At 36.8% G+C, this 21646-nt stretch overlaps 1 protein-coding gene across 1 annotated transcript; it reads right to left on the bottom strand.

Annotated features, from left to right (window-relative positions):
• Positions 1 to 8937: 8937 nt before the first annotated feature.
• LOC113277773 (non-specific lipid-transfer protein B-like) lies at positions 8938 to 9712 on the bottom strand. Its single transcript, XM_026526770.1, has 2 exons — positions 9304 to 9712; positions 8938 to 9160 (listed from the first exon to the last, which is right to left on the bottom strand). Exons 1-2 carry the CDS (start codon positions 9645 to 9647, stop codon positions 9151 to 9153), a joined length of 354 nt encoding a protein of 117 aa, XP_026382555.1. The 5' UTR covers positions 9648 to 9712; the 3' UTR covers positions 8938 to 9150.
• Positions 9713 to 21646: the final 11934 nt, after the last annotated feature.

The raw sequence follows: 21646 nt of genomic DNA, 5'->3' as shown, positions 1-21646 counted from the left end.
AAGGATAATTGTTTTTGTAAAGTTCCGAATGTACGATGGCCCAAAAATCAGAATTTGGGAAAAACTGATACTTTTCAAATTTTGAACTTCAAATAATCGGAAGTTAACTTAGTTGCCAAAATTTTCGAATATAACACACAAATCATTGTCATTTGAACTTGTCTAACTTAGTTACCCAAACTTCTGAATGTACAACACAAATCATTGTTATTTATCTGCTCTTCTTTACTTTACGACCGTGACTACCTCCCAGTCCTGCACGACCAAGGGTTTGAGCACCTTCAGTTGGAGCAGCTTCAGTTGGAGCAGCTTCAGCGCTCGATGAAGCTCGAGTTCTTTTACCCGTCTTTGATACTGCCACCTTGGGCTGATGCCTCTTCGTGACTTTCTCCCCAAACTGGGCAGCATAACCTTCGTTATCCATATTATCAACTAGATCTCTAGCCTCTTTGATCTTCTCAGCTGGCATGGGATCTCCGCTCTTCAGGCATGCAGTTAACATTTTGGAAACACGCTTGAACCTATTCACCTGTTTTTTATACGTAATGACATAATATCAAACGGTAATTACCTAAGATTTATAGGAATAATATAAAATGAACAAAAATATAAGAACACGCACCAGTCTATCATAACCAGCTGGTTTGTCTTTGATGATACAATTATAACTTGAACCCGCCGCAGTAGTGTTGGATTTGATTTCACGGATAACCAAAGGATGTGATACCTTGTTATACCAACTCATATAGTCTGGAGAATTTTCATCACCTCGGGTGGTTCATCTACCAGTGTCGATAATGAAGTCATTCCTCTTATCCCAGTTATCAAGAACAGTAGGTGGGCCTGTGTGAACAATCGTGAGATTATCACCACTAGAAGAGCACAACTCCAACTCCAATTTGTAGTAATCCCCCATTTTCTCCACAGGTTGCTGTTGTATATACCCGTGTTGTCGCATCACCCTAGAGGGGTTATACATCACATATCCTGTGGGGTGCCACAATGGTCCAAAATAAAGGGACAAGTCCGACCGAACATTTATATGCCCACTGGCTCGATCTTCCTTGTATGGATCAAAGCATACGTCTGAGGCCTTCAATTGTTCCAAAATCTCCCTCATGCGAATCAACTGCTGCTCTTTTGTCCTAGAACGGTTGTCTTCAAATATATACTTTGTTCCTCTAGGAGTACCTTTGCACCACCCCGGGTTCTCTCCGGCCAACTTCAGGATAGGGAAGTGGTCATAGATCCATACCTATATACATAAGAAACCAAGTTTTAGTAAATAGATTGTGTATATTCGGTAGTAATTTCCAAAGATTATTTCCGATTATATATAATCGGAAATAAAACTGAGTACCTATCCACCGAATACCAAACATTCGGAAATAGATATGGATCATTTCCTACCGAATATGTGTCATTTGGAGTTCAGTAACCTATAGTTTTTCTGGCCTGTATATTCGGTTCTAATATCAAAAGAATATTTCCGATTGTATATAATCGGAAAACAAAGTAAGTACCTAACCACCGAATAACCAACATTCGGAAAAAGAGATGGATCATTTCCTACCGAATATGCGTCATTTGGAGTTCAGTAACCTATAGCTTTTCTGTCCTGTATATTCGGTTCTAATATCAAAAGAATATTTCCGATTGTATATAATCGGAAAACAAAATAAGTACCTAACCACCGAATAACCAACATTCGGAAAAAGAGATGGATCATTTCCTACCGAATATGCGTCATTTGGAGTTATGGATATGCATCATATGTATTGTCTACCGAATAACTATAGAGTGAGTTATAGTGTTAAAGAAAAAACCTGCAATAGAGCCACGTTCCCGGCAACTTGGCAGGTTCCTAGCCTCGAAGCCTTTCTCAACTCTTCCATCAAGAATGCTAGGCATGCCGCGCCCCAAGAATAGTCATCGACTTCATGGAGAGGATCCAAAAGTTGTATAAGGTTGGCGTCGATCCGGTTGCCAGAAGTATTGGGGAAAATGACACATCCCAATACACAAAGGAGATATGCGGTGGCAGCGTGGTTCACTTGCTCATCAGTTAACGTTCCATTCTTTTCCTTCTCCAAGGTGCCTCGGAACATATTCATCAAAGCTGTAATGTTGACCTGTCTTGTTCTGTAACTTGCATGCCTCCTAAACTCTGTTGTTGTTGTCTCTTCATCCCAACCTAAGCACTTTTTAGTTAGAGCATAAAGTTGTGCCCAACGTAACTGCTTTGTGTAGTTAAACTTCACAGCTGTGCCTTGGTCGGGAAGGTTAAGAATCTGCACAACATCATCCGGAGTAATCGTCATCTCCCCAAACGGCATATGGAAAGTATCGTTCTCAGGATACATTCTCTCCACGAACGCCGATATATCCACACGATCATGTTCCAACAATGAATTCTCGGCGGCATTAGTTAACCCCGAGTTGGCAACAATTGACTTGAACCTTTCACATTCACCGGATAAAGGCCACGCAAGCATTTTTGTTGGTGCGGCGGTAGGTTTGAGTAGACGGACCGTATCTTGATGATCCTATTAAAGTACATAAAAAAATCCTTAATACAAATATTACGATATAACACATAGACAATACATTAATAAAAAATAGTAATTTTATTACCTCGGTTTCGTATATTTCTCTGGCCCATGAGTCTTTGTATCCAAATAGCAATTTTCCTCCATACGCCAGTAGCCCAAGGATTGTGCCTGCTGGAATACCCTTCTTCTTCAAGTGTTGAGGGACAAGATGTGATGCTTTCTTAGCAATATCCTTATTTACACCATCTTTTCCTTTTTTGGCTTTTTGGGTACCACTTGGTTGTCCTTCTTCTTCTACTCTTGGCACTGGATCAACTGGTTCAACACTTGGTTCTGCACTTTGTTGAGCGGCTTGTTCAACACTTGTTTGCACTCCTTGTTCACTGCCTTGTTGTTCTACACTTTGTTCAGCACTTGGTTGCACTCCTTGTTCACTGCTTTCTTTGGCACTCCTTTCCCTCCTAGCACTAGCTGTCACTTTCTTCCTCCTTTCTCGACTTTTTCTAAACAACAAAGAAAGGAACAATATTTACAAACTATACAATCAGAAGACAAAGTATGGAAATATAACCCGAATGTACACATTCGGACGTAAGAAGACACATACTATTCCCGAATACAAAACAATCGAAAGCTAACTAAACATATTTACAACCGAATATGCATCAATTGGAGTTCAGAAGCTCTAAAATTTTCATCCTACACAATCGGAAGACAAATTACACAACTATAACCCGAATGAACAAATTCGGAAGTAAGAAGACACATATTTTTCCCGAATAAAAAACAATCGGAATATAACTAAACATGTTTACAACCGAATATTCATCAACTGGAGTTCAGAAACTCTAAAATTTTATCCTACACAATGGGAGGTATAAAACATTATATTGTCTTCCGAATAAATACTGGCCCCAAAATGGGATTTTTCCTATATCAGAAATTTTGAGATTTTTTCAATATATATATTCGGTAGTGAGTGTACTTCCGAATACTGTGTGTCTACTTAAATATATTCGGAAGCCAAAAAATTCATCAAACTACCGATTATTACCAGTTTGTATCCAGGAAGATATGGCCAACAATATTCGGCAGATAACCAACAAATATTTCTCCCGAATACTGTCGATGTTCTTGAGAAACGAAGAACACGACTACATTCGGAAGTAAATAAGCATGAATATCGCCCGAATCTGGATAAAAAACCGAAAACCCTAGAATTTTTTTTTCTCGATTCGTCGAATTAAAGCGAAATAAACACCAAAAATGATAGATTCTTACCTAATTGGGGCCATTTGAAGTTGACGAAGTGTTTGACTATCGGAATCGCCACCACCGACTACATTTCCGGGTACTTCTTCTTCGCGTTCTTCGCGTTCTTCTTCATTTGTAGCAAGAATTTCTTTATTTCTTGCTAAAATCCCAATCTTTGGATCGATACCCCGAGCAACATTTTTGGTTCTAAGTATGTGGGTTTCATTTCCCTTATCCATTGTTTTATAAACGAATCGACGATGTTTTGATTTTACGATTCGCGGCGATGTTTCGGTTGAACGAGGGAAAGTTTTTTTCTTCCACAATCAGAAGATATGAAACTGGAAGAAGAAGAGTTGAAATGAGTAGAATTTTTTTTGATTTGGTTTTTATACGGTTTTACCAGAAGGACTTTTATGTAACTTCAATATCATATAGGGTACCCCTTAACTAGAGTCTTTGGATGGGTATAAATTTGATGGCCCCTAAATCCTTTTGAGTGGCCCCTAAAAACACGAGGTTTTTTTTCTGTTAGAAAATTCGTTAAATTAGTCTAAGTTCTCATGTCCAAATTTGTTAACAAATTGGAGACAGGTGGTTGTTGGAGATTGGATGGAACAGAGGAATATAGGCATTTCGAAACAGAAGATCTGGAGCCTTGTCTACCGTCCTAGTCCTTTTTAATTAAAAATATATTTTATTTACTAAAATTAATTCTAATACAATAAATAATCATTTTTATATCTAATAAAATCTTAAAATTAGTAAACATAAAATTTACATTTAAAAAAAATGATCACAACCAATACCACTGGAGATGACTAACTTTTTTCACCTAAATTTAAGAAAATTTGGAATAAAGATGTTTTGTTTGTGTTGCCACATAGGAAATACATACAACAACCATTGGAGAAGCTCTAAGTACTCTGACAATGTCGTGCTGATTTTTTTTCTTGTTTCATAAAAAACTTCCGACTGGCCACAACTTTGTATTACTTAAGTTTTTTCTATTAGTGGATATTGCATTAATGGTGAAAAAATTTGGTAACTTTATACGGTTCATCAATCATAGTTGTAAGCAAATAACACTAACCGTGCAAATTTGGTTTTCTTCACAACACATTTGGACGACTAGAGTTAGTTTGCAACTGTTGGCAATCTTGTGTATAAGCTGTAATAAAACAAACGGAGAAGAAGAAGAGAAATGCAAACCCAATTAGACAAACCAAAGTCGAGGTAAGGATTATATCCTCTAGCCTTAAGACAGATTCAACCCGCACTGGTGCTTACGGATTATCGATGTCTGTCTCCCAAGATACAACGACTTTCTTCTCGATGTAGTAGCACTCCAAACTTCGAGAAACGGCGAACCAAGACTTAAAGTGATGAACTCTCTCTTTGACACAAACTTTAGAATGCAAGTAGAATGATGATTATGTTTCTGATCGATTAATTTTTTCTAAGTGTGTGCAGGGTATTTATAGAGATTACTAGTACCTCTTCAATGAAGAATCATGATGCTTCAAATACCTCTTCAATTAAGAGTCATGATGTTAGAAGCATTTTTCCAAGGGTTGCGTGTTGCGTCTTTTGAATTCCCTTCACGTTTTCCGTTTTAGGTTTTGTTTAGTTTCAAACACAAAACTAAAACTGACTTAACTTAATTAACAGGCTAAATTAGGATTAAGCCCAAACCACTATTTACAACCCAAATCCAAACGGGTACTAGACCGAGGATTTTCTATTCATATACATACGGAATTGTACTCAATTTTCCAACAAAACTAAGGTTGACGAACAAAACAACATTACTAGATTCTGACACAATTCATGCAATACTTACTGAAAGGAAAGAATAATCAAATAGACGACATTTGAAGTTAGCTTTAAAACAAGACAACCATATATTTATGGAGTAGTTCAACTGAATGATATTAAATGTCAAGTTAGTAACTAGGATATAGCATCTCCCTCTCCTCGGCATCATCATCCCTCCTAAGCTCCGCATATATTCGCACAAAGATGCCCCAATTGGATCTAGAGAATCTGTCAGAAAAATGACAAACACTTATATTGTCCATTACGCGGCAAACCTTTAAACCATTAGTAAAACGCAAAAGCCGAAGCAAAGTAGCAACACCAATAGGAAACGCAGATCTGATATGCAAGTTGCAAATAATTCAGAAACCATGACGATACATGTAAGTAGAGCAAGAAAATTTCCAAACCTTAATCAAGAAACAGTCTGAGGACACAGAACCCTTTATCTAAAGAGAGTTGCAGGCATCTTCTCCTTTTATTTTCCAGCAAAGCGTCTCCAACTTTAGTTGATCCTGCAAGTGTGCATAGTGTTTAGTTTTAGCATGTACGTCTATCAAATTTCTTAACCGAAAAAGATCAGCCAAAATCCTTGGAATCTCACCTGAGTAACCTTAAGGATAAACATGCTTCTCCAAAAGCAGAAGAAAGCAAAGATTCTTCTTTATCGCGTATAATTGCAGCAGCAAATGTTGATGCAAAACAAGTGAAAGAAATAAATCCAACCATACGTACACTAGAGTTAGTTTGCAAATAAAGAACGGAAAAAAATTGTAACATTGTTCGGTTCATAAATTATAGCTGCGAACCAAATCTAATCCCGTGTGAGGGAATGAGACTAGAGTTAGTTTGCAACTATGAGTCATAAACCAAACAACATGCGGTAAAGAACGGAGATAATGCATATTCGTTTAGGGTTCTAGGGTTTTAAATAGGGAACATGAGAGGGTTAGTGCGGTAATTCGTAACAATAACCCTCATATTCTTATGCTGGAATACCAGAAATAAGATATACAAGCACCGACATATCCAATGGTGATGCCAGGCCGAAAAAATGAGGAGTATATTGAGAATTAGTCTTATTTAAGGGAATTTTCTTTTCGGCATTGACTAAATACAACCTCCGTTTTAACTAAATGCAACCCTTACTTTACGAACAATTTTATCAGTAACCTACACTAATGTGGGTAATCCAAACCCACTGTTGGACTTCTTAAAAACTAGACGAATGCATGTACGCCTGCATCTTTCAGCAATTCCATCCACGGAGATAAACCTAATCAGGTATCATTGCTAACACCACATGAACATCATCAACAATTTAACATGTTATCACGGTGACTAACCTTTTTCTCGAGAATGAATCATATAATTGATAATATCTTTCTAAAATTATTATTTTTCTAGGGTTTCCTTGAAATGATAATAAGGGTTGTGATCAAGAACGATTAAAACTGCTGAAGGGATTGGTTTGTAATCACAAACTTCGAATGAATTAGACTGGTATTATTGGTTATATATAAAAATCAAAACATCATCGGTTATGGAATTAATATAATCATTTCGTGATCAACGGATCAACACAATTGCCTAAAATTATTTAAATAGATCATAATCACGTATTCGATTAAGTTAATTAATGATTAGTATAATTATAAAAAAAAATGTTTTGTTTAACGTTGTGATCCTGAGAAGAACAATAAAATGTGGACAAAGAAAAAAATCATGGAAGTTTGAGCAACTTAAATCTGAAACGAAACAGTTTGCACGAAAACAGGTGGGTGATTATACCCAAATCAGATTGGTTCACAAATACTTGGTATTTTCAATAAAGGTTGTATTTAACTTAAGAATGGGTTACATTTAGTCAATGCCTTCTAAAAGAAGGCTATTATTGGGGCGTCACATTTCATTAGAGGCGCGTCACCTAATAGGACAAAAACGGATCACCCAGAAATAATATCAAAAACCCCTTATCTCAAATGATTTTGTAATGACCGAACAAACCTTTAGTTAATTTTAATTTTATTAGATAATAATTAATTATACGGTTGGAATCAATCCAAACCTGGACGTAAAATCAATTTCTACGGTTGGAATTAAAAGGAACCTGGACGTAAAATTGAAATTTACGGCTAGGTTGACGAAAGGAAAATTCAGTAAACTAAACCTAGACGTAAAATTGAAAATTACGGTTTGAATTCAACTAAACCTAGACGTAAAATTAAAAATTACGGTTGGAATTCAACTAAACCTAGACGTAATACAACATGCAAATCAAAGTTTACGGTTGAATTGAACTAAACCTAGACGTAAGTTCTTCAAAAACTAAATTACGGTTGAAAAATCTAGTAACGTACCCAGACGTAACACTAGCAAAAAGTAACTAAACCCTAATTTTACTTCGATTTCATTCAATCTAACCTATTTTAAGCACAAAAACAAGTAAACGAAGATGGGTATGTTCGATTATTACCTTACATACACCATGGGTTTGTTCGATGAAATGAATTCAAATGGATTTACGATGAAAAGGATGAAGAGAAAGAGGAGAGGAAGAAGAAGAGCAATTGAAATGTGAAGAATGAAGAATAGAAATTAGGTTTTGTTTCTGTTTTTAATTTTTAATTTTAATTGAAGGGTAGTTTGGACAGTTGCTATTGAATCAAAAGTACCCCATAACTAGATTTTTGGTCACTAAATATCTAAATGAAGCCCCTCTATTGAATGGTAACGCCCCAATAATAGCCTTCTTCTAAAAATTATTCCGGAAAAAACAATCGAGATTTTCTCGTGATTTTATTTTATTTTCGGGATTTCTATTTTGAAAATATATATCGAAATAATCTTTGTTTAGACTTTTCCATACATTTGGGGCCTAGTAATATATGGAAGGCTGATTCTTGAGCTGGTAAAATATTTAAATCATTGATTTGTTGGGTATAGTTCTTTGGAATTTGCTGGATGTAGCTTAAGTGGTAGAGCGCTCGCTTTGCATGCGAGAGGTAAGAGTTCGATCTAAGAGTTCGATCCCCTGCATCTGCATGTTCTTCTTTTTCTACCGTTTTTTAATGATGTCACGTAAACCGATTATGTCAAAACAGGTAATCCGCCAGTTTTTTACATGTTCTTTTTTACATTTTTTGATGATGTTGCAAAAACAGAGTATGTCTTTTGACTGGCCACTACTTGGTTTTCTTACTAAAGTTTTTTCTTTTAGTTCTTTTTACCCAAAGAAGTGGTATCTCGGAAGACAAGAAATAGCAAAAGCTCATACAGAACAGTAATAGTAATGCACTTCTTTGTCTGATCATAAATCAGTGTCTACAATGTAGACTTAATAGAACTTTATTTATACTGATATTATAATATATTTTACTATGAGAGATGGTTCGAGTGAACCATAACTCCATTAACAAGCAATTCCACATAAAACCATACTTAAATAAAACTGGCTAATCAAGCATTTATCTAAGAGAGTTGCAGGGATCTTCTCCTTTTATTTTCCAGCAACGCGTCCCCAACTTTAGTTAATCCTGCAAGTGCGAAGAGTGAAAAAGATTAGGGAAACATCCTTGGGAATCTATTTAATTCACCAAAGTAACCTGATATTATGAAATTCTGGAGATCGTGCAAGTTAAGATTAGTTAATTAGCTAAGATTATGATGGATAACTTACGTGCTGCAGTCAATGTTTTTGGAGATAGGGTAAGAGAAAGGAACACCACACTTGGTAGGGAGTCCACTGGCTGCATCTTCTTTTATGTTCTGGTACTTATTAGCCGCATCTTTAACACAGCCGCACGCTTGGCGTTTGTCTTCGATGGTAACTGCCATCCCTTTGATTTGCTTAACTCCATCACAACATGCTGGAGCAGGCACAGTTGCAGTGCCGACCAAGTACGGCATGCATTGCACAAGGCACCGGTCAACATCGGTACAGGTAAAGGCTGCTTGGCTTGGTTCAACCATCATATGAGCCATGGCTAGAACAACAACAACACAAAAAAACACCTTCATCATCTTTCTTTTATGAGAATTTACTAAAAGTAGTATATATGTTATTGTGTCTATATTGTTTACTAGTTGATTTTATGATTTTGCTGTGCTTAATGGAGAAGAGCTATGGGGTTTATATAGTAATCACAAGGATGAACATGCAATATCTTTCTGAACCAATTTAAGGTAGCTTTGGTGTGATCAGTTACACTCTTTTGGCTTATAATGCAACTTCTTAAATTGTCATTTAGTTTCTTGATATAGCAAATATGATAAGAGTTTGTTATTCTTGTTGCACCTCTCCATTATGGAGATACCTGGCTTTTTTACTGCAGGCATTTGCAGAAATCTGTATTTTACCTTACATTTGTATCAAATAAAAACTGGTTTTAGCACCAGAGGTTGAATGTTTTCTTGTTGATAATAGTTTGTTTCGTATCTCGTTACAGTTGAGCAAATAAAAAACTGGCGTCGAACGATAATTCTTTTAGCTGTGAGAGGTTCACTACACCGGCAAATCTCTTTCATGTGTTTTTTCTTTATACTTTACGGGATAAATTTTTGATGTGCGTATTTTGATGGGGGCATTAGGGACAAATCAGGAGTTGACATGTGTTTTTCATATTAATTGATTCCAACAAATTTTGTTTCCAAAAAAACAAGACAAGTTTATTTTTTGAGAAAATATTGGTTATCTTAATTGCTTATATTTTATCTTTGATATTTTTAGAAGCAAAATTAGTTGAATCAATTAATATGAAAAACACATGTCAACTCCTGATTTGTCCCTCATGCCCCCATCAAAAAACGCCCATATCAAAAATTTATCCTTACTTTACCGATCATAACAAATATAGATGTAATTTACTTATTCATTCATAATTCTTTTGATAATTCAATTAATAGAAAGCCATTTTCTACATTCGTCTCGTGATTTTATTTTATTATCGGGATTCTTTTTTGAAAATATATATGCAAACAATCTTTGTTTAGATTTTTTCATACATTTAGGTCCCAGTAATACATGGAAAGCTGATTCTTGAGCTGGTAAAATATTTGAATCATTGATTATATGGTATAGTTTTTTGGAATTTGCTGGATATCGTCGTACCGAAAGGGGATGTAGCTCAAATGGTAGAGCGCTCGTTTTGCATGTCACGTAAATCGATAATGTGGGTCTAGCAACTCTGTTTTTTCCACGGTGGGTCTAGTAACTGTTTTCTTTCCTTTTTGATGATGTCACGTAAACCGATAATGTCAAAACAAGTAATCCGTCATTAATATACTTTATTATATCGGAGCTGCTATTCCACACACTTATTGCAGCACTACTTAGCACTCAACCACATCCAGACCCTAGATTTGGGGATTTTGGTGAAAAGGTGGGTCACAGCTTAACAATCTTGACCAATAATACTGGAACACATGGATTTGAGCTGTAAGTAGTGCTGTGATTAGAGCACTGAATAGCATTTCCGCTATCATATCCCAGCTTTTTACATGTTCTTTTTTACATTTTTTTTTGATGATGTCCCAAAAAAAAATATGTCAATACTTTTGACTGGCCACTACTAGCAGGGATCTTTTCCTTTTATTTTCCAGCAATGCGTCCCCAACTTTAGTTAATCCTGCAAGTGCGTAGTAGAGTGAAAAAGATCAGGAAACATCATTGGGAATCAATTTAATTCACCAAAGTAACCTGATATTATGAAATTTTGGAGATTGTGTGTAAGATATATATATATGATGGATAACTTACGTGCTGCAGTGAATGTTTTTGGAGATAGGGTAAGAGAGAGGAACACCACACTCACTTGGTAGGGAGTCTAGATCATCCCGTAGCAAATGTTAATTCAAAACAAGTGAAGATATAAACAAACCCAACCATACATAAACTGGCGGAAAAAAATTGTATAGTAACATTATTGTTCCGTTCATAAACCATAGTTTGTGAACCGAATCCACTTCCCTACGAGGGAATAACACTAGATTCAGTTTACAACTACGGGTGATAAACGAAACTATATCACGAATTCTTCTGATTCCGGGCGGTAAAGAACAAAGACCATACAATCTTTTATAGGGTTCTAGGGTTTTAAATAGGGAACATGAGAGAGTTATTGGGGTAACAATAACCCATATATTCTTAAGCTGGAATACCGGAAATTTATATATAACACCGACATATCCAATGGATTTGTGGGCCGGATAATGTACAAGCAAAAGGAAGTTATGAAATACTACTCAAGTCCAAAATGTGAAGATATTTATTGAGCAAAAGGTACGAAAATTAGTGGGATCCTAATGAAATTTTTACGGAGATACATCATGACCAAAAGGTGTATTAACATACCAACAAATTTAGATGCAGTCGTAAAGACGAAGCTAAATGCATTCATCAAGGAGTTAATAAAGATATAAGATAACCCCTAAATATTCCACAACCGCACACCCCACAAAGATTTGGCAATTAAGCTCAAGTTCAAAATGAACTCTTCCCCACAAAATGTCATCCCCGAAGGAACAACAAAGGCGACCTTACTTTCACAAGAAAAGAAGGATTTCTTCGGACAACCAAATCACATGAAAACATGAATTTGTATCCACAAAATTCAATTGAAATAACCACAAGAGAACCCATGGTTAGTTCAATTGAAAAATAAAACTAAATTAATCATAAGAAAATGATCAATTCAATTGGTCATGCTCAACATAAGATAAACTTACGGAGCAACAACTAAAATAACCAAAAGAGAATGATTAGTTTAGTTGGTCATGCTCAATCATAAGGAACCTTACGGAGCAACAACTAAGCTAGACGTAAAAGAATGTTCAACTCAATCGTTTATGTTCAAACACAAGAAACCTTACGGAGCAACGCAGTATGTGCACAAAAATGTGGATCGGAGATCGACCAATAAACAAGGATTCATTCTATCTTTCATCACTATTTGCACAATGACATATAATAGACTTAATCCTTGTAAACAAAAAATTTATCCTTTATTTTTATCAAAACATGACATAAAAAGGCTTTCACTTTTGTAATGTCAAAAGTTCATTTTATCTCCAATTAATACATTCATACCGACATAATATAGATGACTTTTTAACAAATGTTAAACTTCTTATGGATGCAATAATTTTTAAATGAAGAAAAACCATTCAAGGCTAAATATAAAGTTATTACAACCCTTAGAAAATCACTCAACAAGAAGTTTAACAAAAAAAATAAAGAAACTAAGCTTGATTGCGATTATATTTCTCGGCAATCTTGTAGACAGGTTCAGTCAGTCCAGGATGAATTCCAAACACATAGCTTAGTTGTTCCTGTAAGCACTCAATTCTTTCATTAAGAAGATTGCCTTTTTAAGTGACTGGTTTCTTCATCTTGTTCATGTCGGTCTGGGATAGAGGAGTAGCATGGCCAGTGCAGATACCCATAGGAGGAACCTTGAATTGACTGCAAATTCGGCTGATTAGACATGGAAACCCAAGATTCTTTTTCTGTGAAACCATATGAATCATCTGACGAATAATCAGACCACATAAATCAATCTCTTCACCAGAGATAAGATAGCAAACCATCTCAACAAGGGTTCTGCTCCATAGATTCTTATCAAGTGTACTGGGAATCAAATTTGCAACAACCAATTTACTGAAGACCTTCAAATGAAAGCTAATGATGTCAACAGACAACTTGCCCCCAGAACACGATTCACTTCTGTTTAGAAGCAATTCGGATAGCTGACCCTGAGTCGGTCTGTGATTCTCAGGTTGAGGAATTGCAAAAGAGCGATCAAGTGATAAGTTCAGCAAATATGTGATGGTTTTTAAAATAGTGATTGTAGTAGTGGTAAAAACTGGGTCTTTTCAGACTTGTGAAGAAAACAATTTTTATAGATTTAAATTAAACAGTCAACTAAATAAAATAATTCAAAGTTTTGGAGAAAAATACCAAGTCTAGGATTCCACCATTGACCAAATAAATAGTAAACTCTAAATAATATTCATGCAATTTTATCTTTAAAAATAATTCTAATATTTGCCTCAAGTATATTCTTGAAGTAATAGTTGTAATCAAAGAGTATAAAACATCAAAAGTATTTAAAACCCAGCATGCTTCATCAAATTAATTCACAACTATTCAATAAGAACTAATATTTCAATTCAATCCCATGCAAATAATCAAATAATAATATTGCAAATAAATAATAAAATTAGAATTATACCAATTAATGTGGAACAATGGCTTCCTCCGTCGCCTTGGCTAATGGGTTTAGCTCTTCATGGTAAAAACACACACAAAATAATCACTCATGGCTGAATAAGTGTTTTTATTGAAGAAATAAGATGAAACAGAAATTCGCAACGCTGTAGAAGTGTTACAGCGTCGCTGTTACAAAACAGATGATGTTGTTTATATACGATAATAATGATATGCTGTAGATAAACGACAGTTTGATTTCGCTGTAAGCACTGTGGAAAAACGACTGACTCTGCGAGTCCGTTCTTCCTTCTTCGTCTTCCTCCTCGAGCAGCAGCAGCAGCAGCAGGTATGATTTCTGTTCTTCGTTTCGGCTCTGAACTCTCTCCTAATTCTCTCCTCAGGGTTTCTAACCCTTCTATGACAAAAACCCAACTATATATAGCCTTCAGATTCCCTAGAAACTCGATCAAATTCGAGAATAAATCTCTTATTCTTCACGTGCAGTTTTAACAATAATTCCATCTGTCGATCTTTGTATGCGTCTGTTAGCTATTCTATTGCTCCCAAAATCTTCTCTGACTTGAACTCAACTGTTTTGAAGTATATCCCACGCAAGAATCTCTCCCAAATCTTTCAAACCAATTCAAAACCCTAAACAGGGACCGTGTGCACTGTCTTGACTTTGTGTGGATTTTCTGACTTATCCAGCCCAATTAGATGGGTCTAATCGCTTCTAACAGGTCCCTTATGTCTTGTAGAGTCCGTGGGTACCAAATTTGCCCATTGAATCGCCTGCTAGGTCGCTCAAATCCTTGATCCAAAACTGTTGACGCTGCTGCCTTTTTTCCCGCCAAAATCCAGTTTTGAAACTTTGAAGATGACCTCCCCCTATCCAGTTCCGGTCTCCCTTTAGCAGATGCCTGGAAATGGGTCACCCCTTAGTAATTAGGTTACCCCTTATCCAAAATGAGAGTCCGTATAGTAATTTTCTCCCACGGGCGCAAAAACCATTTTTTAGCCAATTTCGCCGCAAAAGCTTTATTCTTCCAAAAACACCTACAAATACATAAAATAACCGAATAAGTACAATATCGAGTACTAACAATATATACAAATGAGCTATATTAGACACATAAATGCGTCTATCAAATACCCCCAAACTTATTATTTGCTAGTCCCGAGCAAATCAAAACTACAAAATAAAATCCTAACTCACTGTCGCAGGCATCGTCGATTGCATTTAGCGTATGCAATAAGCCTTTAAACCCCTAGGTGGCCCTAGTGGCCGAGTTTAGTCTCGGGAGGGCTTACCAGAGATATACCCACAAAACCTGTACTCCAGACCTTAGCTATCTACGCAGAACCTTGGAAGGCACTAAAGAATCTCCTTGGTTGGCATACTTATTGACTACAGGAAGAAGTACCCTGATGCGAAATTCCAATTGTTGTACACGAGTTTGCACTCAAGCATACTAAAATTCATATAAAGTGACAGAGCTCTACTCAGATAGTTGCACTATGGACATCATATTCGGAGTCAAAACTAATCACATGGATAGATCAAGAAGATGGATATAGAAAAACATAGATGGTTTTGATGTTTACTAAGTGAACGCGTTTCCCATATCTGTCTGAAGGCCTCCGCCAAAATGAACCTATCCTAATGGATTGAGATACTAGTCTGACTAATATCAACACACTGGCATATACAAGGGTACCAGTGGTCGATAACCTAACTCTAGGTCAACACAACTGGCATATACAAGGGTACCAGTGGTCGACTTTATTGAATTTATTCCTTTTGGTCAAATGGTCTGGTCTCAATTTTTTTTTTTTTTTTTTTTTTTTTTTTTTTCATCTTTTTTTTTTTTTTTTTTTTTTTTTCATCTCTTTTTTTTTTCAATTTTTTTTTCATGGTATCTCAATCACTCTAATTCACCCTAGCATTGGTAACAACTTGAATCGTGGGCCCCACCTATCACTTAGAGAAACATAGTTTAAAAACAAAATAAAAAAAAATAGAAGTGAAAAGGACTCAACGAGATATGGTGAAACTATCATGTTATTTCTAACATCTGAGCTCTGTGCTTTTATGAATAGACTCTTTAGATGTTTCCATCTAATCAGATTGGTTCCTCAAACTCCTACAATCAAAATGCTTCCATCCACTTAGATTAGTTAGTGCAATCCTCAATAGGCATAAATTTCTAGGCTCTGGAGTTTATTTATTGCAACTAAAAGCTAACAAAAAGTGTTTCTTCCCCACCCCCAAACTTAAATCTTACATTGTCCTCAATGTTCTAAGGATGAAAATAAAAGCATGAACAAGGAGAAACTATTACCACTGGAGGGAAAAGAAATAAGGAAGGATATTACCGTATCACATGAACGCGGGAGCCTCCCAGTAAATGCTAAATTTATAGTCATTAGCTAGACATCAAATACCTCAAAAAGAATTTTCACCTTCCAAAGTCGTATACCAATAGTCGAAATAATTGTGGGTCCATAAGACCAAATAGAACTGCCACAAATAGGAGACAAATGCTCAAGATCAGAAAAATGAGCAGATAGAGCACAACCTGATCTAAAGTTTCTCGCAAGACAACTGGATTTATCTGAGGTGCCCACTTGGGCTTCATATGAGTGTCTCGGCAAACAGATTCATCCGAAAAACGGGTCTCTAACATATGGATTTTCTCCTGGACATTATCAGGCGGATCAGGTTGTGGAGTCTGAATACACTCAAGCGATACCTCAGATGCACTAGGCTTGAGTCCCAAGTTAGGGACTTCTATTGGGGATAATTGACAATCTCTACCCCCAAACTTAGAATTTTGGGTGCCTCTACAATGACTAGTCACAATGTTCCTAATTTCTAGACCATCGGGTTCTTGAAAAAGGTCAATTGCTTTCTCTAAGTCATAATCAGGTGGTTCATCCTCAGCTTGCTTCATATCTTCTATGGTCCACTCTAAGGCTTCCTTATTTTCTTGAAGCACGGTCTCTGGACTACTTTCCTGATCACTATCCAAATCGGAGGCTATAATCACAGGGAAAGACTCGGGTGGGCCTAAAAATGTATATTAGACTCCAACTCAGGAGGCTCTTTTAAATAAGGTATTAAGATAGACTCAGAAGCTAGTAATGGTTCGAACCTATCTTTCCATATATCAATATCTAACATAGGAACAGAATCCAACAGAGCATTTACTTGTTCAATGTTACTATCATCGTCGAAATCCAGGCTAAAATGGGATAAACAACTCTCCAATGTATTTTCCGGTACGATGTTTGGTAATGACTCCTGAACTAAGGTTCCTATCATGTTCACCTCTTCAATACATGTGCTATCTAGCTCAGAATGTAGCTTGTTTACATTAAAAATATTCAGCTCAATAGTCATATTACCAAAAGATAGATTCATAATACCATTTCGACAGTTTATGATCGCATTAGACGTAGCTAAGAATGGGCGACCTAAAATCACAGGTATTTGGTTCTCTGGGTCGGGGACAGGTTGGGTATCTAGGACCACGAAATCCACTGGATAAATAAACTTGTCGACCTCAATAAGAACATCCTCGATCACACCACGAGGGATTTTAACGGACCTATCAGCTAACTGGAGTGTTATCTGGGTAGGTTTCATCTCACCAAGTCCTAGCTTAAGGTACACATGGTATGGCAGTAAGTTCACACTGGCTCCTAAGTCAAGCAACGCTTTCTCAACACGGTACTTACCTATTGTACAAGAAATGGTAGGGGACCCTGGGTCTTTATACTTAGGAGTAGTGGTATTCTGAATAATAGAACTCACATGACTAGCTATGAAGGCTTTCTTCTGGACACTGAGCTTACGCTTTCGCGTACACAAGTCCTTAAGGAACTTGGCATAAGAGGGAATCTGCCTAATTGCATCTAATAATGGAAGGTTGATATTAACCTGCTTAAAAACCTCCAATATATCATTAAAGTTGGACTCCCTCTTAGTCGGAACTAGCAGCTGGGGAATGGGGCTCTGGGAACAAAGGGGCTCAACAGGACCCTCATTGGTCTTTGGAGACTCTATCAGTCTCTCATTTTCTGGCTCAGCAGGGTGAACTACAGCATGTTCACTATCAGGCATGGCAACCTTGTTGTCAACTTTCTTTCCACTCCTAAGGGTTGTGACAGCATTCACATGATTGTACGATTTTCTCCTTTTGGGTTGGGATCAGTATGACTAGGGAACCTTCCATCTTCTCTCTCACTTATAAACTTAGCTATTTGTCCTACTTGAAGTTCTAATTTGGCAAGACTCTGGGAATTATTCTTCAATTCTTGCCTAGTTTCTTGTTGAAAGCTCATGTGGTTCTTTGTTAGCATTTCATGGTTATTTACTAACATAGTGATCCTCTAAGGTAGAGATCTTTTTCTCGAAGTGTTCTGAAACTGGGTTTGACCTGAGAGTTCTTAAACCAAAACCTGGGGGAGGCTGAGAATTGCTAGACTGGCCTTGACTCTGGCCCTTAGACCAAGAGAAATTAGGATGGTTTCTCCAACCAGGGTTGTAGGTTTCTGAGTATGGTCAAACTTCTGACGGTTCTCAAACCTAGCATTGTTATAGACAGCATGGGCTTGCTCTTCACTAACCTGACCTTCCCAAAATGAATTATCGGGCTCTATTCCACAACTAGAGACTTGAGAGGCTCTATTAGGTTCAACAAGGGACCTATTTTTAGACTGACCCATTTCCAAAGCTTCTAACCTTCTGATAAAGCAGCAAACTTAGCATCTGAACCAAAACTCGTATCTACCATATTGGTGCTACTTCTATTGACCAAGAGTCTTTTAGGGGGTTCACACAATTCCCACTGTTGGGATTTTTCAGCGATATCCTAAGAAGGTAAAAGCATCATCAGCATTTTTACTAGTGAACTCACCAGCGCACATAGACTCAACCATGGCTTTGGTCGAATAGTCTAAACCATCATAAATAATCTGTACAAGTTTCATATTATCAAATCCATGGTGAGGACACTGAGATAGGAGATCATTGAATCGCTCTAAAAACCTATAAAGAGACTCTCCCTCTTGTTGCACACTAGCACTAATTTTCTGCCTAACAGCTGCAGTTTTATGCTTAGGGTAGAATTTCATATAGAAGGCAGCGATAAGTTCCTGCCATGTTTCTATGGATTCAGATGGTAGGTTGTTAGCCAGGTCTTGGCTTTATCTCTCAAGGAAAAGGAAACATCTTAAGTTTCAAGACTTCATCAGTAAGGTCTTTTATTCTAATTGTCCCACAGATTTCCTCAAAGTCCCTAATATGGAAATAAGGGTTCTCATCATCCTTTCCTAAGAATATAGGGATCATCTGAAGAATACTAGGTTTTATCTCAAAATTAGCCGTAGTGGCTGGCAATTTAATGCATGAAGCTCGGTTGGTCCTAGTTGGGAACATGTAATCTTTCAAAGTTGCCATCGCTGGCACAACTGGAGTACTAGGGGTACTTTTGTCACTCAGAGATAAATTCTCAAAACTGAAGTTTCCAAAAACAGGGCTCTCCAAAGAAGAGTCTTCGAGCTCCCTGCTTAAATCAGAAGAACTACTAGGTTTTTCGCTAATCAATCGACCTAGAGTATCTCTTTTCCAAGCCCTATTAACAAAATCGGGCATACACTAAAAAGAATTCAAAAAGAAATAAAAAAAAATCCTAACAGGAAGGTTCTAGCAATCACACAGCAGGCTGACTCGACTTTACCACAGCAAACCTAAAGATTTCTAGCAAACAACAAGCATGATGGCTCCACTTAGATTGTTTCTAGACCAGCTTCTAATCCTTCGAAAGGGAATTACAATTTAGCAAACCCCTCTGGAATCAATCCGAGTTAAAGCAAGTTGAATCGAGGCGAGGGAAGCTCAGTGGAGCTTTGATACCCAAAACCTCACCGATCCAATGCGGCGCAGTCACGCATTCAACTCGCAGAAACCGTCAAGAACTTCGAGGTGTGCTTAAAAGAGTAACCAATATTTTTCGAATCCCTATAGGTCTCTTTCTAGTCCAAATTTTAGGCTTAGGTTCGCTTTAGGTTTCGTTTTCCTAAGGCGGGCAAGAGGGGAGCGGTGATGAAAAATCCGAACCCTTATCTTATATGGTCCAGTCCTTGCCCTTTACTAGGAATTTAAAAACAGTCCATATTCAAGTCCTCAGCATATATTCACCTTAAGGAGTCCAGTAACCCGCTTGCAGGAGATTCGCGGGTGTTTAGAATTTTACCTCCCGTACCAGACGGGCGAAGAACCGCTGAAGTCGACTCGGGCCACGACTCCTATGTCGTGTGCGAACCCGAGGGGCCGAGGTGATATTGTAATCACCGTCCTTCCCTGCAAACAGTTTATTTAAGGATACCCTTCCGTAGGGTTTAAAAATAAAAATGTCCCAAAATTAATGTCCAAAGTCCATAAAAAAAAAAAAAAAAAAAAAGTCTGAAAAAAAATTACAAAAATAAAAATGTCTCTCTTTTTTTTCTCTCTTTTTATCAAAAAATTCTTCTTCTTTCGTTCCTATAGCTTTGCTTTTCGCTCCCAAACTTTAAGTAAATCACCACAAGCTTTGGCAAAATTGTCTTTCGCTCCAATCTTCAAAAATCTGCAAGGAAACAAGAAAAACCCAAAAAACGTAAAGAAGAACAAAAAATAAAAAAAAAAATCTAAAAAAAATGCTAACTAAACACAGGTCCGCGTCGGCGGCGCCAAAAATTTGATGGTTTTTCAAATAGTGATTGTAGTAGTGGTAAAAACTGGGTCTTTTCAGACTTGTGAAGAAAACAATTTTTATAGATTTAAATTAAACAGCAACTAAATAAAATAATTCAAAGTTTTGGAGAAAAATACCAAGACTAGGATTCCACCATTGACCAAATAAATAGTAAACTCTAAATAATATTCATGCAATTTTATCTTTAAAAATAATTCTAATATTTGCCTCAAGTATATTCTTGAAGTAATAGTTGTAATCAAAGAGTATAAAACATCAAAAGTATTTAAAACCCAGCATGCTTCATCAAATTAATTCACAACTATTCAATAAGAACTAATATTTCAATTCAATCCCATGCAAATAATCAAATAATAATATTGCAAATAAATAATAAAATTAGAATTATACCAATTAATGTGGAACAATGGCTTCCTCCGTCGCCTTGGCTAATGGGTTTAGCTCTTCATGGTAAAAACACACACAAAATAATCACTCATGGCTGAATAGGTGTTTTTATTGAAGAAATAAGATGAAACAGAAATTCGCAACGCTGTAGAAGTGTTACAGCGTCGCTGTTACAAAACAGATGATGCTGTTTATATACGATAATAATGATATGCTGTAGATAACGACAGTTTGTTTCGCTGTAGCACTGTCGAAAAACGACTGACTCTGCGAGTCCGTTCTTCCTGTCTTCGTCTTCCTCCTCCGCAGCAAGCAGCAACAAGCAGGTATGATTTCTGTTCTTCGTTTCGGCTCCGAACTCTCTCCTAATTCTCTCCTCAGGGTTTCTAACCCTTCTATGACAAAAACCCAACTATATATAGCCTTCAGATTCCCTAGAAACTCGATCAATTCGAGAATAAATCTCTTATTCTTCACGTGCAGTTTTAACAATAATTCTATCTGTCGATCTTTGTATGCGTCTGTTAGCTATTCTATTGCTCCCAAATCTTCTCTGGCTTGAACTCAACTGTTTTGAAGTATATCCCACGCAAGAATCTCTCCCAAATCTTTCAAACCAATTGAAAACCCTAAACAGGGACCGTGTGCACTGTCTGACTTTGTGT

Source organism: Papaver somniferum, chromosome 5 (genome assembly GCF_003573695.1).
Source record: "Papaver somniferum cultivar HN1 chromosome 5, ASM357369v1, whole genome shotgun sequence".
NCBI classification, from domain to species: Eukaryota; Viridiplantae; Streptophyta; class Magnoliopsida; order Ranunculales; family Papaveraceae; genus Papaver; species Papaver somniferum.
Note: the sequence above shows the minus strand (reverse complement) of the source record. Positions and strands in the feature narration are given on the sequence as shown.